General features: G+C 51.9%; 1 protein-coding gene across 1 annotated transcript; it reads right to left on the bottom strand.

Moving 5' to 3' along the window:
* Positions 1-3,325: 3,325 nt before the first annotated feature.
* On the bottom strand, positions 3,326-10,111 carry LOC105082484 (keratin, type II cuticular Hb6). The gene is made up of 9 exons (XM_074374832.1): positions 9,662-10,111; positions 9,068-9,276; positions 8,200-8,260; positions 7,340-7,435; positions 6,948-7,112; positions 6,557-6,682; positions 6,084-6,304; positions 4,188-4,219; positions 3,326-4,050 (listed from the first exon to the last, which is right to left on the bottom strand). The coding sequence occupies exons 1-9, from the start codon at positions 10,028-10,030 to the stop codon at positions 3,869-3,871; spliced, it is 1,461 nt and encodes a 486-aa protein (XP_074230933.1). The 5' UTR covers positions 10,031-10,111; the 3' UTR covers positions 3,326-3,868.
* Positions 10,112-12,034: the final 1,923 nt, after the last annotated feature.

The raw sequence follows: 12,034 nt of genomic DNA on the forward strand, positions 1-12,034 counted from the left end.
GGTTTTGTTACAGTAGCGCCCCACTGCCAGGTACCAATGTCTCCACTTATCTATTCCTATACAATATGAGGGGAAAATCCCCAAACTTTAGTGGCTTAAAAACAATAATATTTTGCATAATTGTGTCGATTGACTGGGTGATTCTTCTGCTTCATATTGTCAGCTGGGCTCTGGGACGTCCAAAATGCCTTCACTCATAAGGTTGAGATTTGGTGTTGGCCACTGATTGAGGGTTCAGTTGAGGATGATGGCCAGGGGCCTCTGCTGTTCACGTGCTGCACAATTCAGAACTATGGAAGGCCTGGGACAGTCTTTCCAGTCATCAAAGTGTTCTCAAAGAAGGAAACAGCCTCAGGGCAAAGGTCCAATTCAAAGCACTGCTAGTAAACCACGCCCTGGGTGAAAATTCAGGTGACTACTGGCTGTTGGATCCTTTGCTGAGATCTCAGAGAGACTTAATTCAGAGCTCACAGACTCCCTCAGCTGACCAAAAAGACTATTGAGAATCTTAAACACAGCTTCATAGACCCTCTCAGCTAAGCCACAGGCCTTCTAAGACTCTCTGGTGTTGTCCCAAAGCATCCTGACACTCACCCCAAGGTTGAGAGGAACCTATCTCAGAAGTCTGTGGGTACAGCATTTGCCTCATGAAGTCCACTCTAACTTAATACATCAGAAATTTATGAAGTTTTTAGAAAAATTATAGCGGTTCTAACCAAAAGAAACAGAGACAGTTCAAAATGAAAACAAGCCTCTGGGCCCCTTACCTCCCACAGACAGGAAGCAGGATAAGGAAACATGGAGCTGTTTATCATGGGAAAGAAAGGATGATACAGAAGGTGGAGCCAAGATTCCAAAGGATAGCGCCAAGAGCAGAGGAGGACCACTTCCAGGGAGCAAAACTAGGCACTAATCAAATACACTCCCTGCCTCTTGTGGGAGGCAGGAGGAATTAGCAATGCATGCCTGACTATACATAGAATTGCTATGAACCAGGGACTTCTAAATGTTTTTCATTTTTCTACTTTCTAAATGGGCATGCTGATTGTGGCTATCCTATTCCATCTCACCATTGCATAATGGGTGTGGTGGACATAAAATTTGCCTTTTTTTAATTCACAGGTCTTCAGAGTGAGGTAGGCCACAATGGAGGAGCTGCAGCAAAAAGGACCACATCCCAAGAACATTATGTGTACCTGGATCTGATCCAAAGAATGAGGTCCTCAACTTCAAGCTGACATCACAATGGGGTGAAATTTGGGGGGATCTTGGAAGGGGAAGCATATATTGTTTGTGGGAGGGACACAAATTGTTGTGACCAGAGAAGGCACTGTGGGACCTAGTCTCCACAAGAGGCCCCAACAATTCCTTCCCTCTCTGTACACATCAGCCATCACGAGGTGGAGCCTGCTTCCCCTCCCCTTGAATCTGAGTTGCCCTGTGACTTCTTTGGTCAAAAGAATATGGGGGAAGTAAACTCCTGAGCTCAAGCCTATAGGAGGACTGGCAGTTTCTATTTCCTACCTTCCTTCTTGGAACCCAGCCACGAGGCTGTGAGTAAGCCCAAGGAGCCACATGAGAAAGGCTCATAAGGAGGACAACCAAGTCCCTGAATGCCAGTTATCAACTGATTGTCTCTGAGCTCCAGAGTCACCTGTCATCACCCAGTCTGTGAAAATGTAGAGGAGCCCTTTAAATATTTTCCTTTGTCTGCTGGTACGATGTTGAGCTTTGTCAGCAGAGGACGCTGGAAAGATATCGCAGGAGGAAGGGCTTTTTCCCCCCTGGTTCCAGTGCGTTCCTCCTGGCAGATTCCTGCAGCACCACAGTTTCTCCAGAACTGTTCCTGCAGTGTGATAGCTTCACTGCTGCAGCGCACGGGGGCAGCAGTATCCCAGGGCCGACAGCTTCCAGTACACTTCTTGGGTGGTTTTGAGGTGGAGACACATCTTCATGAGTAGGTTTTCCTACCTTTCCCTGGATCTGAGGTCCAGATCTCAGCTTCAGGGGGTCGACTTCCTTGGGTGCAATCTCTCAGGCCTAGGGGCAGGGGCTGCTCCTTGTATCTGCAGCTCCTCTACTCTGGATTTCTTGCTTCTTACCAGCCAATCTCCTATTACTCAATTCCCTGTTATAGTTAATAATTCTCTATATTAAACTTCATTTATTCAAATTATTATCTCCTGATTAGACCCTGACTGGCAGATCTTGGCCAATAGCTCCAGCTGAACTCCTAACTGGTGGCCAGCACCAAACCCAGCCATGTGACATGAGGCCATTTTGGACCATCTAGACATCCTACCATCTGAAACAGCATCACATGAAGTAGAAGAACTGTTCAGTAAGCCCATCAAATCATGAGAAACAATAAAGCATTATTGCTTTAAGCCTCTAAATTTTGGAGTGATTTGTTTGGGCAATAGATACCTGAAACACCTCCCTACAGCACAGTAAGTATCATCATTCCATTTTACAGATGCAGACACTAAAAGTCAGTGAGGATCAATGACTTGCCCACAATTACAGAACTAGTACATGGCTGAACCAGCCTTTAAACATAGGTTTGTATTAGCCAAACTCTTTTAAATACATAGTGTCACTTAGGGAGCCAGAGGGGACTTTAGGAATAGTGTCCAACATCCCTCATCCTATAGCCAAAGAAACTGAAGCTCAGAGGGTGAAAGCAATTTGCCCAAAGTCACACATTAAGGAAATGGTAGAGTCCGGACTCTGAATTAGATGGCTGATTCTCCTGACCTTCAACCCAACGCTCTTCCTCTCCTTCACACTGTTGTCTCACATGCCTTCCTTCCATTCTCACCCTCACCCATTTCCTTATGTACTTTCCCCCTCCAGGAATGCCCTTGCAGGGGTTGGGGCAGGGGAGGAGAGGATTATTCTGGTTGAAGAGCCCTAGGGCACATCTGGCCAAGTTTAGAGACATCTTTGGTTGTCACCATTGGGGTTGAGGAGTCCTGGTGGCATTAATGGCTGCACGCCAGTGATACTGCTAAAGATCGTTCAATGCACAGGACAGCCCCCCAACAAAGAAGTCTCCAGCTCAAAATGCCAATAGTATTGAGCTTGAGAAACCCTGGTCTAGAGAAATCCATGACCACACAGGCAGGGAGAGATTCCCTGCCTCCACGGGTCTTCCCTTGTTTTCCCAAGGCTCGGGTTGCTCAAGGCCAGATGGACAGCATCTACTGCAGTCATTTCCACCTACTGAAAAATAACTAAGTAAATGGAGAGGGCCTGAGGAAATCTCTCGCAGGGAGCACCTGTCACAGGAAGGCCCTGGTATTTGCAGGAATCAGGCACCAGGTTTAATCAGCTACAATTAGTTTATTGGAAACAAAGAGTGAAATGAAGGGAAAGAAACATGCAGGCAGTGGAGTCATTGGCTTTTTAGAGCTTCTGCAGGCATCCCTGGAATGTGATGTCCATCCCTTCCCACCGGTCACGTCCCTCACAGAGTCACAGGAAAACCTCCAACACTGTTCTCCATCTCCATTACACAGGTATGAGCACACTGGCAGATTCCGAGGATGTGGTCATGGGGAGGTTCTGGGGCCTGTCCTCTTCCTCCAAGCTTAGGTGAAGGGATCACACAAGACCAATGAATCCAGCAAAAATCAGAAAGTAGAAGAAAGGATGAATCCTCGGAACAACAAAACGACTACTAGGAAAGGCTACAGAAAGAGGCCAAGATGCACCCCGGCCTCCACAGGGCCCAGGTTCCTGGGGGATGGCACACCGAGGGAGCAGGTCTGGGGACTGGTTCTCAGGATGCCGGCCGCGGGCGGTGCAGAGGGCAGCGGGGAAGGCGTTCCGGTTGCGCAAAGTCCTGGCTGGGCGGACGGTGACCCTAGCACTTCTTACAGCTCACTCTGCTGCCACCTACCCCGGCGCAGGGGCTGCAGGCATTGGCGGTGCCCACCACCAGGTTGCCGCTGCAGGGGGCGCTGCAGACGCTGGTGGTGACAGCAGGGGCAGCACCAGAGGCGCATAGATCGCCACAGACGACGCCACCGCGGGAGCTGCTGACGCCTGATGGGAGGGAGAGAACAGGCAGAGACGCGGATCAGGCGCTGCCACAGCCAGCGGCTTGGGTGCAGGGAAAATGCCACCTCCCCAAAGGCACTGGGACCACCCAGCTGGAGAAGGGGGCGGGGCGGGCTACTTACAGACATTCACAGCTCCCATGCCCTCGCACAGCCTGCAGGGAAAGGAAAAGACAGAGGTCAGTGCCGTGGAAAAGCTGCTGCGCCACGCAGCCAAGGTGAACGGTGAGGTCCTCCGCCCTCCTTCTGGGCACTTGTTCAGGAGAAGAGGCGATAAACCGCAGCCAGTTTACCAAATGGGTTCTGGAGACAGAACGCAGGTGAGTCTGGCTCTCCACCCCTTATTAGCAGAGCATCCTCAGATCTGCCTCCCCTCCTCCTCCTGGAGAAAATCTACTCCCTGATCTGTTGTGAGGATGAACTCAAATGATATAAGTGCTTGGTGCATGCCACCTGGTGAGAAATGGTAACTTCAGAAATGGTAGCTTCTATTTCTGTTGGTTCTGGTTGACTTCAAAACATATCTGAGGGGCAGCAGATTAACTTCCTAAACCTGGTCTGATTGGTGTCACTAGAATGTGGGCTTCAGGAGGACAAAGTGTTTGTCTCTTCTTTTTCCCATTGCAGAATCGACAGTGCTCCCAAAATAATGCCTGGATCCATAAATGGCATTTGCATGAATGAATGGAACATGAGAACCCATCGAGAGCAGGCTCACAGACTAGCTACACCAATTCCCTCACTTGATGGATGGAGAAACTGAGGCCCAGGCCCAGGAAATACCAGTGCTAGAGGCAGAGCTATCACCCTGGCCACCCAATTCCACCCAGCCCAGTTCCTTCCCATACCACAATCTCTCCTTAAGGAAAACACACAGAGTCCATCTGAGAGACCGTGGCAAAAGGTTGTCAAAATCAGCTGCAGAAATAAGGAGAATCTGCAGCCCACCGTCTGCCATCCCATGCCCAGGTTTCTTAGGGAACCCACACCAAAGTTTCTGAGTTCACCCTAAGAGCACTTTGTGGCAGAGGGGAGGGCCACTCCTTTCTTAATGCTATCTCCACATGCCTCTCCAATGTCCAAACAGAGTCTTGAAAAAACTTCCCCCCAGAATTCTTCACTAATGACACTCCCCAGTGCCTCTGAGCTCTCCAATGCAGTTACTTCAGTTTGTTGCGAGTCTCACCATGGGATCACCTTGATTCCGTCTCCCCAAAACACAGGATGCTCCCTCTGCATCCTCACCCTCCACTCTGCCCTGCCCAGGGCCAGGGGCCTGGTGTGCACGAGAAGAGGAAGACTCAGACTGTGAGCACCTGACTAACCTGGGGAAAGAGCCAATGGGCAACATTCTGGAACTGTTGTCCTCACAGGAGCTGTTCAGCTGCCCTCTAGCCACAGGAAGCCTGAATGACCAAGGGGCCTCCCCCTTCCCCCAAAACAAGCAACAAGCAACAATCAAAAATGCCCAGAGCAGGTCATAGCTGCCTCAAAGGACCAGTCACTGCTGTCTAGCCTTAGTCCTCCCTGCTGCAATGGAAGACCACTTTGGGGCACTCACTGTAGTTAGAATATATATGTGTATATTGATAAAAAGCCCTTATTGAAGCTATCATTTGGGGATAAACCTAAACTCCAACAATTGGAGTCAGGGCCAGGCTTGAGAAGAGAGCTGAAATCCTGAGAGGGCTGTGCAATGAGGGCCCAAAGGGAAGAAATTCTTTTCAGGGAAGGTGGCCCTGAGCCCAGACCAGGCTTTCCACAGCAGCGATTACTATGGCCTTGATTCCATGCTCTGAGGAACACATCTGCTAAAGGGACCAATCCCAGGTCAGCACCTAGATGAATGAGAGAGTCCCATGGGGATAGAAACATACCCAAAGCATGTACTCAAATTACCTGTCCAGTTACAGGATGGGGAGGTTTGGAAACAAAAGTCAAGTGATACCAGGAATGTGAGGGACACGGCACTCTGAGACCCAAGGAGGGATGGGATAGAAATTTGGCTACTGTACCCACCTCTGCTCCTCGCCCTCCAGCAGGCGCCTGTAGGTGGCGATCTCGATGTCCAGGCCCAGCTTGGAGTTCATCACCTCCTGGTACTCCCTGACCAGGCAGGCCATGTCCTGCTTGGCCTTCTGCAGAGCGCCTTCCAGCTCAGCCAGCTTGCAGCGGGCATCATTAACGGTGGCCTCACCCTGCTGCTCAGCCTGGGTCACTGCTGCCTCCAGCTTGGAGATCTAGGGGGCCCAGAAGAGAACAAGGTGGGTTATAGTCCACGGGTCTCTGTGCTCATTTCCTACATGTGTCCAGTCTCTCCCAGCCAGCTGGGATCACCCCAAACAGGGCCTCTCCCCTTCATCACCTGTGTCTCCCTGACTGATCACAACCAAGACTCTGGTCATGCAAATAGACTGGAGAATGAATGGTGAGATCCATTTGGGCGCAAACTACCCCCAGCACCCCTGGTCTTGGGGAGAGATGACCCCTACCTGGCACTTGGCGTTCTCCACCTCGGCCGTCAGCCTCTGGATCATGCGGTTCAGCTCGTTGATCTCCTCCTTAGTGCGGCGCAGGGTCTCCCCTTGCCGGATCACCGTGGCCTTGATCTCCTCACACTGAGGGGAAGCAGAGAGTCTCAGGAAGCTCGGGATGGGACGTCCTGACCATTCAGGACACATCAGATGATGTGCCAGGTGTACAGTGCTCAGCTTGTGCCGCCATACATGGCAGCCCTGTCCTGCCTCTAGAACCTGAGAGCTGTCTGACTTTTGTTACCACCTCTAGGGAACAGAATCCTCTGACAAAAGAAGCCTTTTCTATTATACACCTCAAATCCCTCCCATCACCATGTATAGGAGGCAGGGGTCCTGGGCCACTCACTTTGCTGCGGTACCAGGACTCAGCCTCAGCCCGGCTGCGTCTGACGATGTCATCGTACTGCTCCTTGATCTCAGCGACGATGCAGTCCAAGTTCAGGTCCCGGCTGTTGTCCATCTTGACGATGACCGAGGTGTCTGAGATGTTGGCTTGGAGAACGCGGATCTCCTGCAGATGGTGGGGTGGCAGATGGAAGGATTTTGTTTACACCACTGCCTCACCAACCAAGTCTGTATCCAGCCTTCTAAGCCCTTCCCTCGTCTCTAGCCACTGCCCCATCTGACAGCCTCATGGACTGCAGCTCCTTGCCCAAATCCCCTTCAACTCCAATCCCGGAAAACTGCCCTGTCTTCCAGGCCAGCTGCTGGTTTTCTGCCTGGACCGCAACCCCTCACCTCCTCATAGAGTCGCCGCAGGAAGTCAATCTCCTGGATCAGGGCCTCTGAGTTGGCCTCCAGGTCTGACTTGCGGAGGTAGGCGCAGTCCACATCCTGGAAAGGTGGGGAGTCTTTGAGCTCAGAGAAGCCCTGGTAAACATCACCTGAAATCCTCTCTCATCACCCATTACATGGAGGCAAGGAGGAAAGGATCCCCAGTGTTCCTATTCCCATCCCATTTCCATACCCTTTCCCCAGAGGAACCTCACAATCTTCTCCCCTTCTGTGAGAAAATGCTTTGTGCCTTGGAGATGGACCACCAGCCTTTCACCCCTCCCACCTGAGACATCTTAGCCTCCCAGCTCTCCTTTACACCCTCCCCGGGACCAGGAAGCCTGCCAGACTGACTCACTCACTCGGCCACCTTGATCCTTCCCTGTCCCCCAGCAGTCCTCCGAAGCTCCACCTGGCCTCTCCTGGTTCTGCCCCATCCTCCCCCAGGCCCTGGGACTGTGCCCCTCCTCTGAGCAGACTTCTCGCAACGCTGGACAGGACACCGTCCCTCAGCTGAGAGACTGAAGTTGCCACGTCTCCATGGGACCCCAGCCACAGAGCAGAACCTCTGAAGCAGCACAGAACATCCAGAGGGCAAGCCAGCCACCCTCCTGCCCCAGGGCGGGTGCTCGAGGAGACTCCAAAGTCCTTGTCCCTGTGAAAAGCCTGGATGTGCCTTGCATGACCTGGTCTCTGGGATATTCTCCTCCTGACCCGGCAAGGTCAGTGCAGCCACACTGAGGGGGAGACCACGGGTCTCCCCAACACGAGCCTGTCATTCTGAGCCACCACGCGTCTGTGCTTCCCGATCCCGTGTTCCTCACCTTCTTCAGAGCCACAAACTCATTCTCGGCTGTTGCTCTCAGAGAAACTTCCTCCTCGTACCTGAGGCAGAAGAGGCAGAGAGGGAGGTCAGGGGAGGACAGTTCTCCCCACAACTCCCTCCACTTCGTACCAGCAAAGGGGGCAATTTTAGGGGCCTCCCAACACAGCCTGAGCCCTGGCGGCCCTGCTGGGTCCCCCCTGGCTGCATTTGGGGTGTGTCTAGGATTCTCTCTCTGCTTTGAATGAGGGGTCCAGGGGGCTACTCTTCTGGGACCTCACAGCCCTGCTCCCAAAGCTGCTCCGAGGTCACCTCTGGAGGAAAACGAGGACTCCGCACCAGCTCCACGCTAGGAGTGGACAGCAGCACCGGTGGGGCCGTGCAGCCCCAGCCTCCCCTCTCCTGGGGGTCCAACTCACTCAGCTGTGGGGGGCCCTATGTGTCCCAGAGGCTATCAGCGCTCAGCACCCGAGTGCGTGGGCCACCGGGAGTCCCAGGACCTGGCAGCCCTGAGTGACCCTGGAGCTCAAATCACATCCAAGTGCTCCAGGTGGGAGCCTGAGAGGCCAGGAGGAGAAGGTCTGGGAGACTGCAGAGGCCTCCTCCCCACAGAGCACAGGGCACAGCTGCCAGGTGATGGGGCTCAGAGAAGGCAAAGCCGAAGGAGAAGAGAGACATCTCCTGGGGAGTCACGGCCCTCCTCCTAGGCATCTGGGCAACAAGTGCTCCATGGGAGGGTCCTGCTGCATGTAACCCCCCCTGGCCTGTGAGGTCACCTGACCTTCTGGGAAGTTATTCTCCAGTCCCATCCAATGGGCTTTAACCCAAGTCCATTTCCTGGGCCCAAGGTCACTCCCGGCCACACTCACTTCTTCCTGTAGCCCTCCAGCACCTCCTGCACGTGGTTGAGCTCCGAGGCCAGCCTCCCGCTGTCGGCCTCCACGCACTCGGCCTCCCGCCGCAGCGTCTGGATGTAGCCGTCGAACAGCGGCTCCAGGTTGCTCTGGCAGCACTCGCGGTTCTGGTAGAACTGCAGCTTGGTCTCCAGCAGCTTGTTCTGCTGCTCCAGGAAGCGCACCTGCCATTGGGGTGGGAGGAGGGGTCAGATGGCTCCTACTGCCCCCAAATCTTTCGGAGGGTTGGAGGGGTGCTGTTGTTTTAAGGTAAACTCCCAAACCAGGAGCTCAGCAGAGATTAGACAGAGGTGGGCAGTGGGAGACAAGGCAGCTTTTGGGTTTTGGAGATTGTGATCTATGTTTGGATTTTTCAACTTAGGGGTGAGAGCAAGGGTCTGGGAAAGATCAGTCCATCCTCAGGTGAACTGAGTTATCCCACCCTGCTAAATCCAGGTGGCATGTGGTCAGGAGCCAGGTAGAGGCCTTTTTGTCACTGACTTCTCCATCAGTGCTCAGTCTGAGTTGAGCACAGGTGGGTTCAGGAAAGGTGTGGTCAAGGACTCCCACCTTGTCAATGAAGGCAGCGAACCTACTGTTGAGGCTCTTGATCTGCTCCTTCTCCTCCTGCTTCACGCACTGAGCATTGGGGTCGATCTCCAAGTTGAGGGGCGTGAGGAGGCTCTCATTGACAGACACGGTGGTGATGCAGGGCGGGCTGGGTCCATACACGCCTCCTGAGCGGTACCCGAAGCTGCGGCCACAGGAGCCGGCGCCGAAGCCTCCACAGACGCTGCGGCTGCCGAAGCCCCCGGTGAGGCCGCGGTAGCAGGAGATGCCGCGGTAGGGGGCGGCCGTGATGCAGCAGCGGCCAGGCAGGGGCCTGCAGGCAGAGATGCAGCTGAAGGCTCGGCCAGCAGAATAAGATCCACAAGTCATGGTGCTTTTTTGGGGCACAGGAGGCTCTGAGGAGGTAGACTGCCTAATGGAGGGCACAGTGGATGTGCTGTTTACCTGTGGGCCATCACTGGGCCTTTTATATATGTGTGGAACATGATGTGTCCACGGGTTAGGAACAATTAGGCGTATTTATGGGCTTGGGTTGTTTAGCTGCTGTTGCTCCTTTTTAATGTGCTATGCAGACCAAAGGCGACCAGATGTTTATGACCTTTTACCCTAAACTGCACAATTTTTGTCTTCAAAGAGCCAACTCACCCCCCACACACACACCCCAACTTCCCCATAGACAATTGGCGAAACTCAGGGTTTGGATGATGCTGGAGCAGTGACTCAGGTTGGAAGGGAGGGCGGGGAAAGGCGGGGCTACGGCTCCTCCTGTACCGCCCCATCTGATGCGGTCACGCCGCTGTCCGTGGTGCTGATCGCACCAGCCCTGGAACCCTGAGGGAGTGTGACGTAAACAGATGATGTGGAACCTGAGGTGTGTCGATGACTTCCCTCACACTGATATCTGCAGCACCAAATTCCCACACTTACACAATCTCTCACTTAATCACACGCACACACACCCAACACCACCACACCTGCTCCCAAATCCTTCACCTACACCCATCAACATATTCTCTCTCTTACAGACACACGCCTATATACACATATACTATGCACTCATATGCTGATCTTCTCATTCATAATCTCACACATACTCCCACATGATTATGTACACACTCACCTACCCCTACTTGCACACAGACCAGTCCCTAGGCCAACTTATTAGGCCTTCTTGGCCAACCTATGCTGAGGGGAGGCACTCTCTCCCTCAGAGTCTTCCGTGAAATCTAAGGGGACACACTGCTCAACGGCCTCAAGAATGCCCAACCATTTCCAAAAAGGTCCCAAGCAAGGGTAACATGTCTGGATTTCACCTCAAGGCTCCATGTTTCCTCCAGGGTCCAGAATGACTGGCTTGGACAACACTGTTATGAGCCTGTATAGCATTAGGCTCAGAATACCAAAGAGTAATTCTAGGTAGAGCCATATGAGGAGAGCATCCACCCCCTACCATCGCCCCCTTGAGTCCAAGCTGCTTTCCATGCTATACCAGCCCTGCAATCCCCTTCCCTTTACAGCAGTTTGTCAGTAGCCTTGCAAGATGTCAGAACAGATCCCTATCGGTGTGTGTGATCCATCCAGTGTGGATAGCATGGGTCATGAACCCTAAAGTGCTGGGAAGAAACAAAGGTGCTTCCATGACTAGCTCTGTGTGATCTATGGACAAGGCACTTCACTCTTCTGGGAAATGAATTAAGCCTTTTCTTCCCAGTACTGCCTTGGAGAATTACAGAGATGTGCACAGTCTCAGTAGACTCCAGCACAGAGTGCAGATGTGTTTTATTATAATCATTAAGAAGCAGGAGTCTCTGGATAGACTATAAAATATCAGAGTGCATCATGTGTAGTAAAAATAGTGTTCCATGACCTTTCGTTTCAATAGTGTGTGATATGTGTACTTACTCACTATGCAAAATTATGTCTTAATATAATTGTAACTAAAAGGTTTAAATACATGGCCTACCAGCTAAGAACATAGACTCAGATTCAAAACTGCCCTGTTTCAAAGTCCAATTCTGCCACTTTCTAGCTGTGTAAATTCAGGCAATTACGTAATCTTTTCATACCTCACTTCATGATTTGTAAAATAGGGATAATAGTACCCAGCTCATAAAGTTCTGTAAGGATTAAAAGAATCAATCCATGTAAAGCACTCAGAACAGAACTTGACACACTCTAGGCATGTAATCATATTAGCATTTTATTAGTAAATAACATTAGTAATCGTATTAGTTGTTGTCACTGCTGTTGCCATCGCTATAGTGGCAGGTTTGATTGGGAGGTAAGGATATGTGGTATTGTTGTTGTTAATGCTGCTGCTGTAAATGTAGCAGCAGACTTGATGGAATATACCTACCCACATTCCTAAACCAT

This window comes from Camelus bactrianus, chromosome 12 (genome assembly GCF_048773025.1).
Source record: "Camelus bactrianus isolate YW-2024 breed Bactrian camel chromosome 12, ASM4877302v1, whole genome shotgun sequence".
Classification (NCBI taxonomy): domain Eukaryota; kingdom Metazoa; phylum Chordata; class Mammalia; order Artiodactyla; family Camelidae; genus Camelus; species Camelus bactrianus.